This window comes from Sphaeramia orbicularis, chromosome 18 (genome assembly GCF_902148855.1).
Source record: "Sphaeramia orbicularis chromosome 18, fSphaOr1.1, whole genome shotgun sequence".
Taxonomy (NCBI): Eukaryota; Metazoa; Chordata; class Actinopteri; order Kurtiformes; family Apogonidae; genus Sphaeramia; species Sphaeramia orbicularis.
This window is the reverse complement of record NC_043974.1, coordinates 9,305,605-9,327,941: the sequence shown is the minus strand read 5'-3', so window position 1 is coordinate 9,327,941 and position 22,337 is coordinate 9,305,605. Positions and strand designations below refer to the sequence as shown.

The following is a 22,337-nucleotide window of genomic DNA, read 5'->3' as shown; positions in this document are numbered from 1 at the left end:
CACACTCATTTTTAAATCCCCCCAGCGCGGGGGTCGCACATGCAATACATCTTCAAAACGACACCTTGGTTGTGGAAGGTATTCCTTTTACTTTGCATTCCGCAATCATGATTCCACCTTTATCATGGTTCTGTTACTACCTCCAGATGTGTTACAAAACTGCGATAAAAGTGGGACTAAATGATCCCACCATTTCATTTACAAAGACGTCATTACGAAATAAAGGAGAAATATTCCCGTGTGCTGTGCTGTGTAAAAGGGGCTACAGATTTATCATCTAGCTTTGTCGTTTGTTTGTATTTTGTGTTTCTTGTGCACAAAGAAGCACCAAACAAATTGACCTTATGAAGTGAATAAAGATGTGTGCATTACATCAAAGAAAATCATTTCTTTTTAATCACAGGATCGAGGACAACTGCAATTAGCTGTAAATATATGTTCAACATATATACATTCAAGTAACTTAGGGTCTTGGTCATGAGTGAGGGAAGGATGGAGCGTGAGACTGACAGACGGATCGGTGCAGCATCTGCAGTGATGCGGTCGTTGTATTTGTCTGTCGTGGTGAAGAAGTAGCTGAGCCAAAAGGCGAAGCTTCAATTTACCGGTCAATCTACGTTCCTACCCTCACCTATGGTCATGAGCTTTGGGTCATGACCGAAAGGACAAGACCCCGGAAACAAGCAGTCAAAATGAGCTTCCTCCGTAGGGTGGCTGGGCACACCCTTGGGGATAGGGTGAGGAGCTCAGTCACCAGGGAGGAGCTCGAAGTAGAGCTGCTACTCCTCCACATCGAGAGGGGCCAGCTGAGGTGGCTCGGGCATCTGTTTCGGATGCCTCCTGGACGCCTCCCTGGGGAGGTGTTCTAGGCATGTCCCGCCGGGAGGAGGCCTCAGGGAAGACCTAGGACACGCTGGAGAGACTATGTCTCTTGGCTGGCCTGGGAACACCTCAGGGGTCCCCCAGAAGAGCTGGAGGAGGTGTCTGGGGTGAGTGAAGTCTGGGCATCCCTGCTTAGACTGTTAACCCCACTACCCGGCCCCGGATAAAGCAGAAGACAATGGATGGATGGATATATGTTCAACAACTGAGTAAAATGATCATGTCTAATCAGAGTATTGGATTATAGTTACTGGTAGATAAAATGTCCCATCAAAGAGTCGTTTTATGCTCGTGAAGTCAATTTATTTCAAGTGTTTCCCACTGCTACTATTTGCTAAGCAAATTTTTCACATGTAAGTAGCTATTTTGGGTCATTTCCGACAGATTAAACAATTTAGGTGCATAGCAATGTGACAAAGTAAACCTAGAGAAATAAAAGATTAATAATGTGCAGCCACACTAGTAACCTTAGTAGATTTATGGTAAAGACACACATTAGTATGTTAATATGTTTAAAAGAACACTTCTAACACAGCAGGTACAATAAGGTCCAAAGATCACATGTGGAGTGTTAACATTGTAAAACACAGCGGGAGCTTCAGGGAATTTCAGTTTTGAATTTCAGATTACTGCTGCACTGATGTATTTGGAGTGCAATAAAGTCGCAAGATTTGATATTCAATAATCGTGCCATGTCTACCAGAAAGATATAATCCAGCATCTTATTTTAGGGCTGTTGCAAACCAGTCCAGAAAATGTTGCAAGGAAAGAGAAAGAATGAAATTCAGGTGGATCATATGTCAATACCCAATTGTTGGAGTGCTTTTAGGCTTACAAATATCGATTTTTAAAATAACTTCTGTATGACATGGTTTCTTTGGTCTAGCTTGAACGTTGATTCCTCCTGGCAGAAGCAGCCGTTCTACTCTTCTACTCCCTAGAGAAAGAGCGGAGGAATACAAGTACAGTGGTTGGATGTGTGGGTGGTGGAGAGTGGTTCCAGCCATTGTTTTGGGTTTCCTGTTGGATTGTTTTTGGTACATACTGGCCTATGATATAAAAGCTTGGAAAATGAGGCACACGCTGACAAATGATAACAAATGAGACAATGGCTAGACGAGGAGCCAGGACTGAGGAGTATTCATCAGATTCCTGCTCATAGGTACGCACCATACCTATAACATGTCGCTTGTATCTTAAGAATACTGCCGCGAACAATGAGGTACTGATGTGGCGTTTCTTTGAGAAGAAGTGGCTTTGTACCGGCACAAAAGTGAAACAGTGATCAAAGATATTGACTGACTGTTGATCGCTCATAAGATTCAGAGTGTCACCGGGGAGTGAGCCAGGATTGCTTCTTGGCAGGGAGGAAAAAACTGGAGGTGAAGAAGTGAAAGAGTATCAATAATGGCCTGTCGTCTATCCCACACACACACACACACACAAAATGGGCTATTACTCTAATCACAATCCTCAGCTCTTCAACAAATATGGCAGCTGAGGCAAAGAAGAGATATTAAAACTTAATTCACCTGCAATTGGCTCTAAAATGGTATATTCGCACATTTGATGTTCTGAATATATCAGCGGGACAGCAGAATAAAATAGGCTGAATTGAAAACGTCTGCATTCTGCTGACATCCAGAACAATTTACAATGAATGCAACAGTGGGCTAAATTTAAATGTGCTCAGATATTAGGGCCTGCTGATTTATATTCTGATGTTGACATAGGCTTGTGGGTAAAAGGATCCCTTTCAGAATGAAATGGTCTGTTTGTTGAAGGAGGTGTGGATCTAGGGAGCGCACTAGTGTACATACTTCAAAGCGTCAGTGTTTCAGTGACGTTATTTGAGTTCTTTTACATACTGTACTTGGCTGTCTCCGCTGTCCTTGAATAAGCAAATGGTGCAAAATAACAAATCAGCAGTGACAGCAGTAGTGATACCAATATCTTACAGCCATATCCCATAGTTTTACAGTGTGCTTTTATGATGTCCTTGGTCAACCTCGGAAGACCACAACAGGATGCCTTGTGACATTTTCATGGGAAATTAGCATTAAAAATATTATGTCATCCTATTTTCTTTATAACACACTGAACATAACATGCAAAATATAGTATTTCCTCATCTTGATGGGAGTTTTGATTCAGGCAAAAAAGGTGCAGCACAGAGTCCTTGAGACAATAAAAAACTGTCACGCCCAGACAAATGAAATTATTTAACTCTCAACAGGCAGGGTGACCCAAGTTAAATACATTTTCAGGGTGGAGGCTTCATCATATCAGAAATGTGTGACACTGACAGTGCTGTGAATAATGACACATGCCAGTTATGTCTATGTTTATATCGCTTAAAATTTCAATTCATTTGTAGTGTCCATAAAGAAAATTCTCTCTCTTGCTTATGATTCTCTCCTGACAATAAAAATGTGAGTGACATGCGGCGATTTCACTTCTCGTAATCTAACGGGACAATTGGAGCGTTTATCAGACGTCGCGCGAGGCCGTTCAGAGTACCAGCCGAGCTTTAACCGGTCAGCGTGTTGATCTGAAAAGGAACGTACAGTCTATTGACCCCAATTCTGTGGGTCTGTGGTTTCTAATTTTACGGCCAGAGTTCTCTCAGCTCTGACTGTAATGGATGGGACGGCCATGGGGGAGCAGGGACACCTGGCTACTGAGCCTCAGTCAGCACCACTGTCCTGACAGGCCTGATGAATGCAGGCTGATGAGCGCACACACTCGCTCTACTACAGCTCGCAGCCTCACTCTGTGGGGGCGAGAACAGAAACGCAATGTTGTAATGCATTGTAGTTGTGCTTGTATCAGGGCTTTGCATTTACTGTACATCACACTGGTGGTTTCCTCATTAATAATATCTAAATAGCTGCATAGTGAAACTCTGCATTTTTATGTACACTGAGTGAATTATCAGCAGTTTTAAGAACTCATAGTGTATGCGCTATTGATTTAAGAACATCTCTTTGTTGCACCATTTATATTTCATATCCTGAGTATCACATATTAACTTGCTGCATTGAAGGTGGGCGTGAGCATCAGTTTTAACTTTTTAACCTTAATTTTTGTAACCTGATATTTTTGTGGGACTTTCAAGACAACCTACAAATTTTTGTTGAAATACTTATACAAGGGAATGTGAATTAACCCTTTGGTGTCCACGGTAATGGCCCCCGTGACTGAATCACATGACATTTTCAACACGTCGTAGTGTCAGAAGTCGGTCACATAGCTCATTGGGGACAACTCCATTCGAAAGTGCGGACTTGAAACACTCTACCACTTTTTATTTGATGTTGATAGAGCAAATACAACTGGTGATATGACGTTTTGAAACCGGAGCAAACAAGCAATATAACATTATAACGATATAAAGCAAGCGTTATATTTCTGACCATGCCTTTGTCATTTTTTGTCCTTTTTCAAAACAGAAAAAACTGGCCGAATCTGCGGATTCCAATTCACAGACTGCATTAGCATTACAGGTAAGGGTGAAGACAACCCCCACCTGAACCGGATGTGGAATGTGGGAGGATGTGGGAGGGGGTGAGAAAACCAGAGAAAACGCCTATGTAAAGATATGCTTTAATGTCAAATATTTGAGTATAGTTTTAATTTATTACAATTTTGATTTTATATACCTAATATTTGGAACCAATATTCCCTTTTAAAGTCTTTGAAAAGGTTTATTAAGCATCTCTGTGTTATTTATGCAAGAAATTATATAAATTTTTCAAATCGGATTTGTTATTTTTTGTGGGGTTTTTTGTCCTTTTATATTGATATAGTAGGTTAAAGTGAAAAAATAATAGGCAGATGAGATACATGAAGTTGTGCAGAAAAAAAAAAGATACCAAACATGGGTATAGTAAACATTTCTTTATATAGTATCTAAAGGCAAAATCAAACGTACTCAAAAATAGCCAAAATATGCTCAGACCCCATAAGTATTAAAAACCCCCCTTCTTGCTTTTTTTTTTTTTTTTTAAATACATGTCATGCAAAGCTACATGATATGGCCATTCCCTTTTTTTTCAGTGTTTTAGAGAATTTGCAAAACCTGACGGCATAACCTTAGTCAAAAATGCAATCTCTACATGCCATATGGGACTGGAGAAAACACGTAAATAATAAATTACAAGAAGCAAACAGGTTGCATTTTTAATTTTTGTTGAGAATGAAAGGTCCTCGGAATAGTCTTTTCACAATTTGAGATTTTCAGGAAAAAAAATCTAAATAGAGAATTCTGGTGCAGAAGAAGAAAAACTAGCTATAGGTTAAGAACTCCAGCAGCATTTGCTGTATAGAAATGTATCTAATTCTCAATATATACTAACACGTTGGCTAGTGGTCTTATATTCTGATATATACAAAGAAATAAAGATGTTCTATACAACAACTCATGCTGGAGTTCATGACTTGTAGCACAATTTTCAGACATCAAAACTTTAATTAAATCACATAAATTCAATATATCGTCTGAGCCTGCTACAGTATGATCTGTATGGATCAAAGGTAAAACATACGAGTGGATTTAAAGTTCCTATCAGCACACAATTTACATCTACTGAGTTATCAGGGTATGTTTTGTATCTCAGACTCAACTGGAGCTGCTGTATATAGAACAACACTGTATATCAGTGCGGATGAGAAGAACTTTCCTTTTTTGTAGTTATAATTATAATAGCTACAATACTTTGTGTGAATGGTTCTTAAGATCATTGTTACCATGGCAACAATCCCTTAAACCAATCAGCATTATCCGACAAAAGGAAAGAAAATGAAGGTCATCGTACTAGAGCATTGGAATTGGCCTTTTTTTATCACTGTGTGTCTTATTGTTTTATGCATATTCATGGTATTTGACTGAACTGTTTCTATCTTACAATTTAATCATGCTTTTAGATGAAAAGCACTTTGGTCTTCTTTATGTTGTTGTAAAGTGCTATATAAATAAACTTTGATTGATTGATTGATTGATTGATTGATTGATTGACTGAATTTCTGAAAATCCAGTAAGAAAAAGCTGTATAAATAAAGTTCCCTTTGATTAATTTAATTCAAGGCTCGAGTACTGTAATGCCCTTCTCTATGGGATCCCCAAAAAACAGCTGCAAAAACTTCAGTCTATTCAAAACAGCGCTGCCAGAATTCTCAAACAGACCCATAAACAAAAACATATCACTCCCATTCTTCATAACCTCCACTGGCTACCAATCCCCCTCAGAATTATTTATAAGACCGCCCTCATCACCTTCAAGTGCCTGCATAACAACACCCCCAACTACCTCAAGGACCTCCTCACCCCTCACTCCTCCACCTGTAGTCTCCGGCCCCACAGCACCAACCTCCTCCTCTCCCCCAGAACTAAACTTCGGACCATGGGTGACCAGGCCTTCTCCTCTGCCGCCCCCCATATCTGGAACTCCCTCCCGGACCACCTAAGAACTCCCCAGTCACTGGACTCTTTCAAAAAGGGGCTAAAAACATTCCTGTTTAGACAGGTTTTTATGGACCACCTTGATGCTCTGTTTTATTCACCTAGTCTTGTATTCCTGATACAGTATTTTTATTTTTTATTTTTATTCTTTTATTTTTTATTGGACTGTCTTTTCTCTGTAGCACTAAGATTCTGCTGAATGAAACACACTTTATAAATGCAATTTATTATTATTATTATTATTATTATTATTATTATTATTATTATCATCATCATTTCTCACATTTTATTAAATAAATAATCTAATTTCTGTCATCTGAATATTTTTAATATATAGTGGTTGAGATCTCTGTACATCCTTCTAGGAGAAGCTCATTATGGTGGTTATGCTTGAAATATGGGATTAACATAGTGTTACAATAACTGTCAAGTCACTGGAATTGAGACATCAAAGAGGTTCAATCTGACAGTTACAACTCAGAGATAAATCGGTCAACAGCCTGGGAATACCTCCAAACCACTTACTTCTCCTCTGCAGTGACCTACTTAGCATGACTTGGTTTGTCAAAAATGTTGCGGGAATTTCCACAGTTCGAGCAAACATTTAGCACAGAGTCATCTTCTGACATGAAGCCTCTATGAGCTGCTGTGAGGTTATGATTTATAATGGAGCCTTAAGATTAAAAGTGTCAGTTTACATCCAGGGTAGCTATTTGACCAACATAACATCTTATTTTGGACTGATTGTTGATACTTAATATCCCAGTGTAGCAGGAGAGCAAAATAGCCAATGAAGCCTTTCCTTCAGCCAAAACACAAGAAACACCCTACTCTTCCTCTTTTTGGAGGAAGTTTAGATTATCGCAATAAACAAGGAAGCCGAAAAGGAAGTGTTATGCAATGTTGTCACAAGTGATCCTGGTTAAAGTAGGAAACGGTGCTTCTCTATTTGTCTGAAACTGGAGTGTGGCGTTGGGTGTGTCTGTTTCTAGATGCGTCTGTCTACAAAAAGATACAGTACACGTTTCAGTACAGTACAGCACTACTTTAAAGCTCTTTTTTTTGCTTACTGGGATCAGAGGCGTTCTGTTAAACAAAGATGTTTACCAAAATCTCAATTTGGAGAACACCAACAGCCTGTTAAGACTAAATGACAAGGATTAAAAAGAAAGCACCGGGCGAAACATGAATGTGGCAGTCTATCGAGAATGAAAATTGGTTATGATGAAGATGAAAAGATGATCTAAATGTCAAGTATTAAATTGTCAGATATACTTGAAGGACACGTTTAAGTGATATGGAGTTCCACCCGACTTTTTCATACCAAACATACGTCTCAAAGTTGTCCAACACACAGCGGAAACTGCATGAATTTAAATTTCCAATTATGCAGAGGGGCTTTTTTAAATTCAAACAGCTTTCAACAATGTTTTTAGTTAATTCATTTGATTATTCATTTGTTTCTATCCTTGTCCTCGATCTTGCTTCTTACTTGCACTGAGCTAATTAATTCCTCTGCACTCTATTTCGATTAGTAACTCCATGTGTCCGTGCGTCTGTGTGTTGCCCTCAGCTGCCACATGCCGCCAATGCATCAGTTAGCCTCTCAACCCCCTTCTGTTGATCCTAATGTTAATAGAGTCATGAATAAATAATGTAAATGTGTATGTATACTTGTATTTATGAAAGCGTGGGTGAGACAGAGCTGAGTAATAACATAACTTATTGATGCAGCCTCTGTGGGCTGCCCTCGAGACTTTTTGTTCATGTGTGTATAAAAGCCTCCTACCTCGTTGCCGTACATCATGAGGTGGTGGGTGGTGATAAGGGCTTTGAAGACCACTACCCAGCTGGAGTTGGCTGTGCGCTCAAACAGCGTGTCCGCCAGCTGGGGAATGTTCACGTTCATCTCATTGGTGCAGTGGATCAGATCTGGCAGAATAATTTAAAAAAAACACACACAAGAATTAGATAACAGCAAACAAAGAGCATCAATGAGAAAAAGTGTTAAAGCTTTAACAAACCTGATCAAAAAAGAAACCACTTTTCACGTACTGACAAAAACACTGGCGAATCAAGGCCGAAAACACACTTGAGCTGAATTGTTACGTGAATAAATTGTGGAGGTCGAGTTACAAGGCAGTTGGAGAACTTCTCGCAACCTCCTCCTCTTCTGCTCAGCTACATCTCCCTCTTTTTTTATTCTCTTGAGACGTGTTAGTAGAAGTTCATGTGTCATTCATTCACTGAACCAGAGGAAAATTGAACCTTCAGGCTCAAGCATGTAAACTTATTCAGCTCCTGAACTCAGAGAGTGGAGGAGAAACGACTCTTCTGGGAGTTAGTGTAAAGTTGTTTGTCACAACAGTACACTCCCAGACTGTGTACTATATTAACAGTTGGCCTGATCATTAATGTAACTTAATAACTTTATCCAATAATTCATCCCTTTATGTACACTGGTTTGCTTTGTATTCTAAAATTTTATTGCAGAATATAAACAAGTGGGGTTTTTTTGTGAATTAATGAGTGTGACTATTTCTACAAAAATAAGTTTGACAGCTCCAAGTTCTGATCGCATTTTGCTACTTTTCTTTATCAGGGCTCCTACAAGTTTCTATAAGTTAAATTTAAGACTTTTTAAGACTACTTAAAACAGATTTTAATGCCCATTTCACACCCATACTGACAAAAATTTGTGACTCCTTGAATTTAGGAATCTTTTTTTTTATTTACTCCAATGCCTTGATTCCCATCGTTCCGAGTCATTTTGTCTCTGGGGGCTCCAAAGTTAGTGATAATTGGTTCCTAGTTTTCAATTGTTGGGTTGAAATAGGTGTAACTGAGACAATTAACGTTATTTTCTTTGCAGCTTGGAGCAAAAAAGTTTAGGGCAGCATAATTTAAGACCTATCATATCAAATTTATTACCTTTTAAATACTTATTTAAAAGGTTAAATAAGTATAAAAAGTATTTAAGGTTTTAAATACTTATTTAAAAGGTATTAAATGCAGATTTTGGAAATTCAAGCTTAATAATAATAATAATTATAATAATAATAATACATTTCAATTATAAGCGCATTTCAGGACACCCAAGGACACTGTACAACAAGATAAAACAGACAATGCATAAAATACAAAGAAGTAAACAAATAGATAAAAGAATAATTATGATATATAGAAATGAACATGTAAAATGAGGAGTAAAACTTTTGGTTTTTAAGACCCCACAGGAACTGTGCTTATTTCTTTAAGGTGTAGCTTGAACAAACAACAGTTTTAATCATGTCAAAAGCATCTCCATTTTTGGACATTTTCACAGTGTTTAGATGCTTCATTAAAAATTTTATGAACAGAAAATGAGTCAAAAAACAGTGACAATCCTCAGATTTATCATAATTAAAGTAAATACACAGGCTCATGTAGAGATGATGACAGTGGTGATATTCACACACACTCACAGCAGTAAGACTTGGATGCATGACTTCCTTTAAATTCAAACTTGTGCCATTTTGCTTCTTTGCATCAAAACATGTTTTTAACAGGAGGTGGACTTGTTGGACCATGCAAGAACAGCCTCCCCTCTTTAATTCCTTCAACCACCTTCCTGAAAAGGTCAGCGTTGCAATATTTATGCACATCAAAAACCCTGTTGATATCCGAGTCTTTCATGATGCTGGTACGTTTCTCCCGTGGAACAGAAATGCAATGCATCTGAGCCACAGCTTTATGAGCTGTTGGCTGGTTTAATGTACAACATGCAGACAAGAGGTCATGTGTTATAAACTGCAGTATATTCTCCATAAATCCTCCTAAATCTGTAAACTACATGTTTACAAGTGCTTAACAGAAATTGGAAAGAGGCTTAAATCTGTTTACTTGATCCCCCTCAAATTCTGAATATTCAGTCACATTTGGAATAACAGTGGTACATTTGTGTATGCAAATGCAGTCAGTGTCTTATATTAAACATTCTAAATCCATCTCATTGGAGGGAGAAGTTCTACTTTTTTCCCACAAATATTGCACAGCCCAAGGTTAGAATCCATATATTGATACTTTAGTCTAATGCATAAAACTCAGTGTAATTTAGGCAGGAGTCCACTTTATTTCAGAGGTGCCTTATATGAGCTGACCAGATACTAATGGCTTGGCTCCGCCTCACTGTTCTTTTCCCACTTTAGACGAGATTGATTTGAACTGGTTCTTGCTTAGGTCCCCCAGCTTATTATAAAGTCTCCCTATCTTCTCTCACAACATGCAACACACACAGCGGTCTGCTCAAACACAAACATCAATACAGACACACACGGCTAAATTGATCATTCGCACCAGGCATCAGTTTTGTTTCGTTTCTCTGGCATCCTCCACACTTTTCATTCCTTCGCCTTTACTTTCAACCTTGCGCTCTATCCATCCACCTCCTCTTCTCGTCCTTTGTTCTTCACCACAGGACATTATATGCTGCCGGCTCTCACACCTGGTAACTACGGAAACAGCCTCTCATTAGACTACTGTAGCAAGGAGAGCCCCGTCGGGAGACTTCATCATCATAATCAGGTGTGCACGCACATATGAGCACTCCAATGTGCATGCGCTCATTCAATTAAGTGCATGTTCCCACTTTCCTTCACTCACTTAACACATTATCTTCATGAAGCACTCATATACACACACACACACACAAAAAGTAACAAAACACAATAGACTTAGAGTCCAGCATTGTTCACTCGCCATGCGTCCTCTCTAAATAACAAACACACCAAGGGGTGGACTATTTAGTCAATACAAATGAGCACACAGTCATGTAATACAGAGGTACATTACAACACAATACGTCCATTTAGCTGCAGTTAGTGGTGTGAATGACAGCCAACAGGAACACCATTTAGTGGCTAACAGACTGTATCTGAATAGCAGGTCTCCATACACAGAGTGGCAGCAAGATAAATCACAGGATTTCATGCCTATTAGAAAACGTTTGAGGCCTTTGAATGCATCAGCATGTTGAATGAGCCTTTTCAATACTCGACTTATTTCTGTTGCTTCACCTTGTCTTTCTGCAACTGTCTCGCTGCTTTCCTCCCCCTTCTTACATTACTAATGCTGATTAAAAACGATTAATATCTCTGAACTGGAAACGGGAATGAGAAGCGACTCACGACTTTGTTAATAAATTAGATGCCTCTGCAAAGGCGCACAGCTCCTCTGTTTTTCTATCTATCCACTTCATCTCTTTTTATTTCTGCTGCTACCTTTTCTTTCTGTCTCCGTTCAGTCTGTCCATCTCGCTTTCTTTTTAACGGAGCTCATGTTTTTTCATTAGTTCTAGAGTGGTGTGAGAGAGAGAAGTAAGAGGAGGACTGATTAGGTCTGTGGGGACGCTCACACATGGGTGTGTATGTGCGTGAGTGATAATGTAAAGAGGGTACATGTGCTGACTTAATCAGGCGGAGTGGAAAGCATTAGATGCCACTGATCCTAGACCAGAGAGAGGAGAGGGAGATGAGGCGACTGTGGCAAACATAAGGCACACAAAAAGAGGAGGAGAGGGGGGAAAAAGGGAAAAGAAAAAAGGAGGCGGGAAAGACTGAGGGGACAGACAAGAGGATGAGAATCAAACAAAAAGGTAGGAACAGGTTATGATAAAGGACGTAGAGACGAGTGACCAAGAATAGAGGGAAGGAGGAAGCGATAGACGCACGGAGAGAGATAATGAGACATGAGAGACATGAGTGTCTCTTCATCCAGACAATTTGGAGGAATCCACACACAGCTCTACAAGCCGCCTCTCCCGCCTTTATCTCTGCTCTCTCTTCTGACATGGTCTGCAGCACAAACAGGTCTGGATTTTTTTTTCTCCCTCTTCTTGCAAACCCAGAGCAATTATTCCGACCACAAATGGAAAAATACATAAGATTCAGTCTAACAAACCTCAGCAGCAACACCCTGACCAACACCTTAATGTCCTATGTGCAATTGCCTGTCAAACAGTCTGAACCAGCTAATTGGCTCCGACACGCCGCAAGGTAGTTAAACAACGGCAGACTACACACCAGAAAACAAGAATATAACAAAAATCCTAAACTTGTGGAAGGAGACCAAATTCAGTCTGCACATATACTTAGTTAATTCACATTAGGTTTCAGGAAGGTACAAAAATCCCAAACATTCACAGGTATTAAGCTGCTAAAATGTAGGGAATTCCCACTTTTCCATCTTCTATATCACTGTAAAGAGTATGAGGGGTTTGACTGTAACATTGTTTGTCACTTTTGCTGCTAGAGAACAAAAGACATACTCCTGGAAGTCTGGCACGGGATCACAGGAGTTGTCTAACATGACAGAAACTATGTTAAAGACAAGTTATGTATTAAAGTTCCCATTGCACTTACTGATGCATATACACTTTGTCACTTTATCCTAATGAAAAAGTCGCATATAGTGGGTTTCAGATTAATGCAGGTGTTGTATGTATGTCGCATGTAAGCCAAATTTATTACTGAGACATCTTTGGTCAAATTTAAGACCTTATATTAACATAAATAACAGTACAATGGGCCTCATAGTTATTGCCTTGAACCAGTCTCAACTATGGTCAATCCAGCTAATGGTACATTTACATTTCTCAGTGACTTATGTTTCTACTTCTGACGTTCTCGCTGCTAAAGCTCATAACTGAACCCTTCCAGCCATGAATGATGGTTACAGGCTCCACTCATTCCCATCTCCATTACATTAAAATGCTAAATGCTAACAATAATTCTGACAAATTTTTTACTTTAAATAATAATGTTATGTTTCCTTGGAAATCCTTGTGGAATTTCTAAGATCTTTAAATTCTGGATTTAAAGATTAACTAACAAAATAAGCTCTTAATTTAGGACAATCAAATATAAGACTCTGGTTTCTCCTACCATCAAAAACATCTATGCTAGGTTAATTCTCCTGTGAGCGTCTGGACCACAATGCAGGTTTAGATCAAGAGTTGACCCCAAGAGTTCTGTTTCCTTGGATGGTTTAAAGCAGTGTATGATGTTCGTCACCAATTTTTCATCAAATCTGTAAAACCTGAGTGATACCCGAAGTATCATGAAACCATTAGTCTTTCCATGATTACGCACCTGAATCACTTCCCTCATGGTAAACAACTTCGAAGTTGACTCCATCACAAGCCGTCTGTTTACATACCAAACCATAACCAAACTGTCACTTGGGCCTTTTCGTGAAATCCATGCAACCACAGCAGCAGCAAGAAGCAGTGAAGCTTTTCCGTGTTGGTGGCTGCGTGGAATTCCCATTCATACAATGCCCTTCGCAACAAAATGTTTCCGAAAAAGCCAAAGTGACATATTGGATTGGTATGTAAACAAACATAAAATTTGACATTCACTATTTTTTTTACTTTACTTGATTAAAATGACAGGTTTTTCTGAATTTGAATAGTGTTGGAAACATTTGAAGTTAGCGGTTAGCCGAAAACACTGAAAGGTCAGCACATAAAAAAGGATCAAGCAAATTAATCTCTTTGTATTGCAATTCTGAACCCAGACAACGATGTAGACATTTTCAAAAATGACTGATGTTTTGACTTTAATAGAAAGTGGATGATTGTTGAACTCAAAATCTAAGTAAAAAGGATTGTCGATTAAGTAAATAAACAAATCTGGTACCTCAAACATTAAACTTAAAGTAATTAATCAATAAATCTGGAACTAACCATCACACTAACCATAAATGTGGAGGCAATTTTCTGTCAATGCCAAGAGCTTTTAAAATGCCCCATCAGCACCAAAATAATGTACACAAGTCAATATAATATAAAGTAGTAGTATTTAAAGCACAAATGTTATACAATATAGCTTCTCAGTATCTGACACTGCAAAGTTACACATTTCTCAACAGACTTCCCATAAAATCTAATGCCAGCTTCTTAAATGAGGCTCAAGTCAAATGTGAAGCCCTAAATTCAGGAGGACATCTGGACTAGTTTGCATAGACTGCTGCCATCACATTTCAAGCCCAAGTGAGCAGTGAAAAATTAATTTACAGGGTGCATCAGTTTTTACTGTTGAGATTTTTTTTTTTTTTTTTTTACTTTAACAGTTTTCAATTCAGCAGACCTGCAAAGCATGTGCTAATTTAGTCAGAGTAGACGCTCTGTTGTTTCCTCCTTTCTTCTCGCAGTCTCGTCTTCTCTCTTCCATTTACTCTCTTTACTATCTGCTGTCATCAAAACATATTAGTGCTTTAAACGTAGAAAATTGCCTTGCATCTCCCTTACCAACACACACACACACTCAGAAGAGGAATGACTGCTAAGTTAATATGACCTCATTCCCAACAGTGCCATGCTCTGTTCCCGTCTGGTCTGAGATCCATTGTTACTGGTCATCTGTTGACCTTTACGGCCTTTAATTGAACCACAATGGACCGGAGACTTCCTGGTACCAAGGGACCAGTGTGAATGCAGCAGAAACCGCACAAACCACACTAAAGATCTGATGAGGAAGTGTTTACTCGTGTGTTCACTGGGGGGGGGATTCGGTTCAATACACCTAGCTAGATATTCATCAGTTTCCTTTGTAATGACTGTTATTACTCTAAGCTTGTTTTAAGCATCCCTAAACCTGAACTTGAGAGAGACAGACGAGACAGAAAGAGAGCAGGTGGTCAGATCAAGCAGAAGAAGAAGGGCAGGAGGAGGAGACAGAGATCACATCTGGCCCAGCTGGCTACCTCCTATATCTGTGCCCCCCCCCCCCCCCCCATATCCATCCACCCCACCCCCCCTTCCACCTCCCAGGCAATGCACTTACACAAATTCACACACCAAAATCCTGCTTTGAATCAACTTTCATCTCCTTATTTGTCTCTTCTCATTTACAGACAAATATGTTCCCTGTCCCTGACTTTCTTTCCAAATCGTTGTCTGTCGGGTGTATCTTTCATGTTATTTTTAATCCACAATTTAATCACCAATTAATCTTCAACAACTTTTTTGTTTCTGTTCTTGAGAGCTACTGTAACATGTTCACTAATTAGTTGTTTTTGCCCCGATTTTCTGTCTCTGGTCATTGCTTTAACTGCTTTTTTTCTGCCTCTATGGGCTCTTTCTTCTTTATTTAATCCATTTTAGCCACACAGGATCAATGGCTGCACTGTAAGATGATACAATGGTGCCAAAAACAGAAAAAAAAAATCTCAGTTATTGACAAAATACATCCAAGAGGTGATGTGAACCCCACTTGGATGAGAGGATTTTTACATTTTTTTTTTTTTTTAATGCAGCATTCTGTTAATTCTTAAAGCTAGCTGCAACAAAATGGAATAATTTCAGGATGAGTTACATGGGTCACACACAGGGTCAGACATGAGCGAAAACAATACCCCCCTCTTCCCTGTCTGCAGGATTATAATCAATATTTGAGAGATGAAGAACATGGTGGGTCAAACTGTGTCTGTGTTATTCTGCTGTGAGGGATGTTACAATTATAAAATGACGAATTGATTTGATTTATCAAGAACTAACCCCACATTACCCAACAATAGGTGCGACTGATGCTAGATCAGTTTTGCATGCAGATACCAGTTCGCTTATACAGAGTTGCTTTGTCAATTTATCATCAAACAACTGCATTTATTTGAACAAAAGGTTCCAGTTTTCAGGATTGTGAAAAAAGGGATCGAGGTAATTTAACAATCCTTCTGACATAATGGAGTCCAGAGAGGTGTACAAACTACTGGAGAATACCTATAATACACCGCCAAATCCAATCTCCAGATCTTTGAAAACCTTGGTCAGGCATTATGGGACATCACTACTTCTTGTTGTGGCCTTGATTTAGCCCGATCCAGCTATGGTCCTCCAAAGACCACCATGAGCAGACCAGGTTCACATAGCTGGAATTCCTGAACATGTTTCACTGTGGGACCATTGTCCACCCAAGACACGACACACATAACATGAATGCGATCACTGAACCTTTAAATGCTGTCCTGTCAGCTTCTCAGATAGAAAACCACCGGCATTCACAATTTACACAATCAAAAAAACAAATAACAAAAAAAAAACAAAATTGGATAGTCATCACAATATACAGGGATGCACAGCAGGATTATCTGACTGCAAGGTGTTCTTGGTGTGCTAGTGTTGTCTTCCATATTTCATGTTGTGAACTGGCCTTGGTAGAGAACATGCATTTATTTCAGCCCTCCATGTACTTTATTTTACCAGTCCATGCTTTCCTCTACAACTATAAATCTGTTTCACTGTGAAGATTACAAACAAAGAGATACTTCCTGGTAACAACGGTCTGTTTTTAGAGTGGAAACTTCTTAGCAGCAGATTTTAGGCACCAAACAATGGTCTTTGATTAGTGGTCATATTCAGTGCATAGGGAACCACATGACACCACTAGTCCTTCTACAGTCATTACATACCACCTGACTGTGATTATTTAAAGTACCTGCACTCACTCATTTTACATAATGTGTACAATCAATTCCATTCCTCTATATAAAACCATTTCATAATTGCATTTTTTTTACCACCATTTGACATCATCTTGGTGCATCTCCTTCATCTGCCATGGTTTAATGGCACCTGATTGGACAATCAGGACCACTGACTGTTTATCTCAAGGCACTTAACTTCTAATTTTAGACAGACTGCTTCAATGAGCATCTACTGACATTAACATTGTGGATTTAGGTGCAAAGTCAAACACTGCAGTGATGTCAGTGATGTATATTTCAGTTGCAGGTTTTGTATATTGCATTTATTTGTCATGTGCGCCAAGTGAAATTTTTGTTTACAAAACCTAAAAGAGAATTCTTATTCATGTGGTATGTTCCAATATTCAATGCCAGTAAACCTCTTCCTCCATATAAGGTGTATGTGTACAGAAAATGACACTTGCACTTCTTTGTATGGAAATTAATCACCAACTGAAGTCGCTATGATTGTGAGAGTCTCACATATGACCATACATGGCTCCACAAAGAGTTAGTTCATAACTCAACTGACACATTTTCAGACCTAGAAAACACTGAAAACACCAAATAATTAAAGAGCTGCTCCTAAATTAATGCCTGAATATAATTCAGATTGTGGGGAATTCATAGTAGTCTGCCAACAATGACACAGAGCAACCTCTCTACTGCTGGTATTAAATTGACATCTTGCTCAAGGACACTTCTGCAGGACATCAGGAAGGTTTAAATGTTTGATTCCCGTTGAAGGGCAATGTCGCTACTCAGCTGCCATGCTGTTCCAATCAGGCCAAAGGGAACTGGGATTATAATAATTTAATAACATTGCTAACTGAACAAGGGTACCGCTGCAGAGTTGACTGACCTTCATTCAGAATCTGCACAGGTTCTACGTAACAGGGCAATGTACATGCCAACAGACGCAGCACAGATGAAAAGCCAGACACAGAAAGCGTAGAGAAACGGGGCCCCAATCTGTTAAAGATTAACGCTCCGCAGTATCAGCACCTTGTCTGGCATGTACTTGTAATCTCCTTCTCTTCTCTGTCTGTCTCTGCATTAGGAAGTGCAGAAAGGGTTTGCCTCAAAAGAGGATTCCCCATTCACCCCCTCCCTTTTTCCTCCCCCCTTAAATCCCCCTGATAGGAAGAGAAGGAGGAGGAGGAGGAGAGAGAGGTGTGAAGAATTGTAAAAGAACTGTAAGCCAGCTAAATTTGAAAACATAGTTTTTCTTTCTGTTTTTGGACTCCTATCTGCACAAAGCCAGTGCCAAACACTGCTTTGTGCTCACACTTTCAAGAGTGGATGAATATAAAATGCCAGTCTTGTTTTGTAGTAGAAACAAAGCTTCTCCTAAATGATAAAGTACACCTTTGCAGACTTTCTGTCACTCCCAATTCTTCCTGAGATCGCTTATTGTTCTGCCGGAATGGGAAGATCATTTAAGAAAAGAAAGGTGCTATCATTGAACTGCATTTCTGTTTATGCTACTGTTAGAGGACCCTAGAGGATAAAATGGTGATTTGGGTGACTGTCTAAGTGACGCAGGACAGGAGTTAGTACTGTTCATTTTGCTACATTTAACAAGTTCAGTCGCATTAATTAGCGTTCTCATGGGTACTCGACGCTTGGAACTTGTGAAACCAGAAAAAACTGGGAGTTTTGGAGCACAAAGGGAGAAAAGACAGAGGAACAGTAAATAAGCAACTAAGTAAGAAAAAGAAATGGAGGGAAGTAAATTTAAAAAAGGGTATAAGAAGGAGGCTGTGTCACCAAAGTTGGTCTATTAATACACTAGCTTTGCCTCTATAGCTTTAATTCTCCCCTTGAGGTCTTAAATAAAAGTGGTTTCTCCACTCTTTTGTGCCCCTGTCGCTTTCAGTCACCCACACTGAAAGATTGAGACACAGACATAAATTCAGTCTCTCCTCCGACTTCACCGTTTTCATGGGGGATTCGGGAAATCTTGTCAAGTGAATAGGATTGAAGTCTCTGCGTGTACATCTCACAGTTCGCAAAATGTCTTGAGGGAACGTCACCCGGTTGCTGTCAGAAAAAGAGTGACACCAATGGAGAGGCGTGGCAGGCAGACAGACATACATGCATACAGGTAGAGTACGGGAGGAAAAACAAGCAGTTGAACCCAGCAGAAAGGCTCCTGAGAGAACACGGCTAAAAATAACATCCACATCAGAACGGGACGGGAACAGAAGCACTGAATGTTCCCAAACACATACACACAGACAGACAGAGACAAAGCTGGTTTCAAACCATGCACGATCATAACTTAATACACTAAATGTGACGCAAAATGAGCATGTAGTGATCCACCTGCACTGTACAGTTACAAAGGATATGTGTGGGTGAAAGGACGGCGAGGGACCCTGGAAGAGGACACTCAAACACAGCTAGTGAAGTGAAGTTTCCATGGATTGAGTAAAGGTTAGGTAAATAAACTGGCCTCATTCTCTTTTTGCAACAGCACATGCTAAATAATGGATAACAATCACACAGACCCAGTAGCTTGTTAGCCTACTTGCAATAATTTACAAGCATATATGAAAACTAAGGAACAGCGAGCTTTCAGCTGGTTTCATCATTACTGATGCTCAAAGTAACTCAAGATGAAAACTGTAGATGAATAGTACACATCCAATACACTGTCTAGTACCCACATCACAAAATGTCATGAGTTGTGTCTATGATTTCATAATTTAACTTTAATTTTCAACATTTTCGCCACTGAGGGATGAAGATTTTGCAGTTTCAACATGTTACGTTTTCTGACTTTGACACTTAGAAGCAGATGATAACATCTGAATGATATGCACACAGTAGACATCTTAAAGGAAAAACCATCAGAAAAACATCTCATTGGGGAAAAAAAGTCTTTTCCCTCTGAACCATTGCATTTGTAAATCTTTTCATATAATTGCTGCATATTTGTCTTTCATATAACAAACTGGAAAATCTAATTTGGTCATTTAAAGGTCAGTATATTCACTATGGTTTGGAGGAAGAAAAGGCTGATCTGAGTCAATCTGCCAATCAACTCTAATATTCAACACTGTAAAAAACATTTACCAATTTTGAATTACTAGCAACTGGATAACTACTAAATTCAGGCAAACTAATACATAGAAAATTTTGGATCACTAACCATCAGAACCAAAGTAACTAATCAATACATCTGAGACTGAACATCAAACTAACCATAAAAAATAAAGGCTAGTCAGTAATAGGTGCCATTTTTACTATTTGTCTCCAAAGTCAGTAATTCCAGTTGAGACTTGAGGCAAAGTTCAAGTGATATTTTGTCAAATGCAGTCGTGTCTGTGCAGACAAATCTCTGTATCAAACCCTTAAGTCTTTGACCTCTGTGTCATTTGGTTTTTTGACACCGATGTTAAAGAGTGCTAACATGTCCACCCAGAACCTCCCATCACCCTCTTGGGTGGAGACAGTGACTGCCTCAGCACATGAGCCGCTCATTCATACTCATACTGTCATTGAAGGTGCCACCTCCTTCAGGTTTTTCCCTTTAATTTGTCTAGTTGTGTTTTTTTGTGTGAGTACTTCTTGGTCTGTACGTCAGGACTGAAAATAGCAACCGCAAATATTAGCAGCACGACAAAATGTGTATAAACTGATTACTTTCATGCTAATAAAAGACAAAACTTATAATTACAACGAGTCTTCCCGGTAAAATAACATGACCAATGTGATAAACAGTATTTGAGCAGCTTACGGCTAGAAGGTTTATGTTAACCAACAATTTGTCCAAAGAAAATAAATTATGAAATCAACCTCTGACCAAGAGGAGGTTAACAGGCAGGGCTGGAAGGTTCTGTTGAATCTCCTCTTGTGTGAACTATGTAGTGACATTTGTTCGATCAGTCACAAATGGAGGGTGCAGACCTGGTGCGTGACGGGTTTACATCTGATTGTATAGACACTCAAAGGGCCTGAAGGACTCTCAGAGAAACCACTGCAGTTTCTCCCTCTTCCCACACACACACACACACACACACACACAGTCTCAAACACTCACACTTTACATCCACTCCCCTGGGCTTCACTTGAAACAGATGTACCCAGACAGTCAGCAGTAAGCCTTTTTCCTGCCTGGTAGTCTAAACTGGTCCTATCTCTCCTCTGCAGCCAGGGAGGGGCTGTCTCCGTTTGTTTAGATTGCATTAGACTCACCTACAATCACTTAAGACACAGGCGTCCCCACAGTGTTACTAACCAGCTACACCCAGCACCGTGCTCTATCAGGGCTGGAATCGATGCAACCCAAGTCGCAGGAAACAACCCACGCCGTGTGCAACCTCAAATGTCCTTTAGCCAAATTGATTCCCCTGAATATGTTCTTCAGGAGTATTTACTCACACATCATATGTTACACTCATAATGAACAACATTTTTTAAAAGGTAGTCTTCCATTTCGTTAACCTCATAGCATAATTGCTTAAGTCATACTCTACATGGACAAAAGTATCGGGACACGTTGAATTCAGGTGTTTCTTTTCTAACAGGGGTCTGGGATACAAAACAACAGTGGTGGTCCATCAGGGCCTGCAAAGCCTTCTGTGCTGGGCTAAAAAAATATCTGAATCACAGACTGATGTTAATTATATTTTGTCCATGAATAATTATTAAATAATTCCAAATGGTCTGTCTGCTTCCTTTCATAGCTTTTCCCCTGGTTCTGCTGCTTCCAGACATGTATTTTCATATTAAAGCATTTAACCAATCACATTGCAGCCATCATTTGTTGCCTGGCAGGGTCAAAGTCAAAGAAATCTGCCTGGAGGCCTTCACAATCAGTTCAGCAGGCCCTCTAGCAAAACATAAGTGTCGATGAAACTGTTGCTTCAACCAATTAGATTTTGAGTTGTAAGATGCTGTAAGATGTCCTGTTCATGCAGATTTGACATATAAACATCAATATTAATAATCGATATGATATTTATCACAACATAAAACTATATTATATCATACGTATATATAGGTATTATACATATATTGTTTTGACGCTAACAATATATTTACTGTCCCACACTCACAGACCAGGCCTGGCCAATTATCAAATTTAATATTCAACATGTTATCAGCTACTGGTGTGGTCATTTTTTAAAAATCTGATAAGACATATTAATTTCAGTTTAATAATGTGCTGCTTTGGCTCTGATGACTTGCTGGTATCTGTGTGTAGTCACCACTCTATGGCTTTCTGCTGCATAGTCTTTTGCTGCTGGACTGAGACTAATTTTGACTCAAATTTTAGTACAAATATATGTTTAGTTTTGTTTATTTTAACTGTGGTTACTTAATAGAACTTTGGGAATCTGTTGTGTTTATTTATCAACATTTTCATTTTGCTTCATGAGAAATGCTGCAGGCAGCTCCCAGCTATTTTTGTTTTAAGTAAAGAGGAAACATTCTCGCAGTTAAATTACTTTGTTTACACATAATCTCAAAAGGTTTTGTTTAC

At 39.2% G+C, this 22,337-nt stretch overlaps 1 protein-coding gene across 3 annotated transcripts in view; it reads right to left on the bottom strand.

Annotated features, from left to right (window-relative positions):
• LOC115438415 (phosphatidylinositol-binding clathrin assembly protein) overlaps positions 1–22,337 on the bottom strand; it is a 134,173-nt gene that overhangs the window by 97,502 nt on the left and 14,334 nt on the right. For all 3 annotated transcript variants that reach the window (XM_030162022.1, XM_030162023.1, XM_030162024.1), the window contains exon 2: positions 8,133–8,275. In XM_030162022.1, the coding sequence (XP_030017882.1) occupies positions 8,133–8,275 (143 nt within the window). The remainder of the gene's footprint in view (positions 1–8,132; positions 8,276–22,337) is intronic.